The following is a 3,072-nucleotide window of genomic DNA, read 5'->3' as shown; positions in this document are numbered from 1 at the left end:
AAGCAAACTGATTAATATCCGAACAAAAACGAACACGTATTAGTTAATCGGTTTGATTTTCGGTTCATCTAATTATCCTTATTTGATTTTGGGATTTGGATCGGTTTGGTTTAGTTACGACCTAAATAACATCTTTAGGTGTTCCGAAAACAAAATAGTATTATAACATGTTTTCCATATTTGATAAAAAAAAAAAAAAGGTAACCATCTTTCCTGTTTTTGTTTTTTTAATTTTTGACACTAAAACCTTTTTTCGAAATGCAATAAAAACACCCGGGATAACGAGAAGCCATCCCTCTCCCCTTAAGTCTTTCAACCCCAACTTGCCGCCGCTTCGATCTTGCCCTCCCTGCAAACCCTACCAGAAATCCTTCAACACCGCCGTTGACGGCGGCTCCGATACCTCAATATCCTCTCCATTACCCCATTCCTTCTCGCAACAACTGCGAATTCCAGAAATGGCGTCAGGCACGGCTACTTCTGACGTCACTGATGGACCAGTGCTCACTCTTATCAACAAACGCATCCGTAACCTAAGGAAAAAGCTCAACCGAATCGCGCAGCTCGAAGATTCCATCGCTCAGGGAAAATCCATTATCAAGAACAAGGAACAGGAGGAGCTCCTGAAATCGAAGCCTGCGATCATCGCCGCTGTTGACGAGCTAGAGAAGTTCCGTCAGCCCCTATCCGTGGCCATCGATGAAGAAATCAGCCTCGCGCTTCAACGCCGTCATGTGACGGCGTCGGAAGACAATGATAACGACGATGACAGTAATAAAGCACAAACCCTAGATAAAGAGCAACAGGAAACGGAGCCTCCGGCTTTAGCGGTGGACGATCTGCTGAGTTTGATTTACTTCGGGAGTATGTTTGAGGTCAAATCGCAAAATGATTTCAATTCGATAATGTTGACAAGGTCGCACGAGAGGAATTGTTGCTTGACGTATGATTATGTTACCGATGATGATGCTGCTGTCATGTTGGGAGAGAGGGATTTGGATTTGATCTCAACGATGGGCTCTCTTTTGATTTCTAGACCCGTGGACTCTAGTCTTTCGCATCAAGATGCCTTACAGAGATGCGTTGAGCATGCTAAGCTTTGGCTTTCGAAGTCTGAGCAGCAGATTGATTCAAATAGCAATGTTACTTGTATGATACAATATACTTTATTTCCAATCATTGTAATGTTTACATAACCTCTGTGCTTTGAGTAACTGTTTTATTTTACAGATGCTGATTTGAGAGAGAAGTTGGCAAAGATTATGGGCTCAGATTACTTCAAAATAACGCCAGAGATGAAAGCTCCTGCTGATGTTGCGGCTGAAGCTGCTGGAAATTATTCATTCCAAGTGCCTGTTCAGGTGGAGGCTTCAGTCACTCGATATGAACAAAAGGTATATAATTGTGGGTTTCTATCATCCTTTTGAGTATCTTATAGAAATCTGCTTGCATTCTCCAAGTTTCGTTGTTTCTCTTGATGTACATTGTGCTTTCAGTATCCAACCTCTACATTTTCTCCTCATTTAATTGAAAATGAAGAAGATGTATATAACTTCTATCCCCTCTATAAAATGCATACATCGATCAAGCAAAACTGTGTTTTGAACTTTGATTCTCTCTTATCTGAAATGTTGTCAATATCTTATATGTTTTTTAGAAAGATTTTATCTATTGCAACCCTTGAAAGAAAGAAAGCTGCGATGTTAAGTTGTTTCCCCAATGCATAACTTCATCTTGAGGTCATTGTTTTCTCAGACATTTTTCTCCATAGCAGACTGATCCTCACATAAAAAGTAATCAATTTTTGTACTAATTATTACAATTATTGTGTAACAAGTAACAACTCATGTTTATAACTCATTATTCATGTGAAAAAAGTCTGGATTTGGTTTATTGATTTATATTTCTTTTCCAATTGTCAATCGTGTGACAGGAAGAAGATGTAACAGATCATCAAAGAAGTGAAACTTATGAAGACCAATCTGCCCCTATTGAAAATTCTCACAAGGTATTGCTTTTATTTTGTTAGTTGTCATTTTTTTTTCATCATAAAATAAAAAAGTTATTTTTATTTATTTATTTATTTATTTCTCACCAGGATGAAACAGAAGCTGAAAACTCCATTGAAGTACCAGTTCAAGAAGAACCAACCGAACTACAAGCGGGAGGTGAAGACAACAAAGACCAACATGTAAACCGGCGACCCTATCAGAACCAGAGAGGCGGTGGCGGTGGTGGTGGTGGCCGTGGTGGAGGTCGGAGAGGTTACTCGAATGGGCGCGGCGGCCGAAGTGGCGGCAGAGGCGGACCTTACCAGAATGGACGGAACAATTACTATGAGCAGCAGCCGGGAAATTATTACCCACGGAACTATAATGGTGGTGGTGGGAGGGGAAGGGGTGGTGGTGGGAGGGGTAATTTTGGTAATTCGTACAACCACCATGTCAATGCTTCTGGGGTTGAAGCTGCGGAGTCTTGACCATTGATGCCTTGTGGGGACCCCCTTTTCTTTAACCCAGGTTAAGTTAAAATTTATGTGGGATAAAGATTAGCAAAAAAAAAAAAAAAAAAAAAGAAAAAAGAAAAAAAACATGTTTGGACTTTGGACTACAACTTAGTTGGGGTTAAATATTGTATGGTGTTTTTGACCTCTTAATTCTATTGGGATTCTCATATTCATACACTTTGCTTCTCTATTTTGTATTTTGGGTTTTGTTTTTGTGTTTCTTTAATCCTTTATATATTAAACCAAATTTCAGAAAGCCTATATTTACACTGAAAAAGTATTACAAAAAAATATTTTTTCCAGAAAAAATATCTGACAATTTGATTTTTTTAAAGCCATTATTTACCTACTAAAACCGGTTAGCAGATTAGACCAAAACAGTTTGGTGTGATATACTTACGATGATCTGAATTTATCGCAAGTATTTGCAACTTGTAATTGATTTTAGTAGGTTTTTTTGGAACCGGTAAATAAATATATTAATTAGGAACCTACTACCCACCTAACAAGGAGTTAGATGGACAACCATAAGAAACAATGAAGAAATAAATACTTAGATAAGGGGA

The 3,072-nt window shown here is 38.5% G+C and overlaps 1 protein-coding gene across 1 annotated transcript; it reads left to right on the top strand.

The window, feature by feature from the left end:
* The first annotated feature begins 262 nt into the window (after positions 1 to 262).
* On the top strand, positions 263 to 2,679 carry LOC145011365 (uncharacterized). Its single transcript, XM_078970071.1, has 4 exons — positions 263 to 1,149; positions 1,231 to 1,394; positions 1,934 to 2,008; positions 2,099 to 2,679. Exons 1-4 carry the CDS (start codon positions 459 to 461, stop codon positions 2,477 to 2,479), a joined length of 1,311 nt encoding a protein of 436 aa, XP_078826197.1. The 5' UTR covers positions 263 to 458; the 3' UTR covers positions 2,480 to 2,679.
* Positions 2,680 to 3,072: the final 393 nt, after the last annotated feature.

This window comes from Lactuca saligna, chromosome 8 (assembly GCF_052625555.1).
Source record: "Lactuca saligna cultivar CGN05327 chromosome 8, ASM5262555v1, whole genome shotgun sequence".
NCBI classification, from domain to species: domain Eukaryota; kingdom Viridiplantae; phylum Streptophyta; class Magnoliopsida; order Asterales; family Asteraceae; genus Lactuca; species Lactuca saligna.
This window is presented reverse-complemented; position numbering and strand designations above follow the sequence as displayed.

What these genes read in the sequence shown, in the direction of transcription:
- LOC145011365 (XM_078970071.1), top strand. Translation starts at nt 459, where the DNA reads ATGGCGTCAGGCACGGCTACTTCTGACGTCACTGATGGACCAGTGCTC. An exon ending in TCACTCGATATGAACAAAAG is followed by an intron (nt 1,395 to 1,933) that starts GTATATAATTGT and finishes ATCGTGTGACAG; the next exon opens with GAAGAAGATGTAACAGATCA. An exon ending in CTATTGAAAATTCTCACAAG is followed by an intron (nt 2,009 to 2,098) that starts GTATTGCTTTTA and finishes ATTTCTCACCAG; the next exon opens with GATGAAACAGAAGCTGAAAA.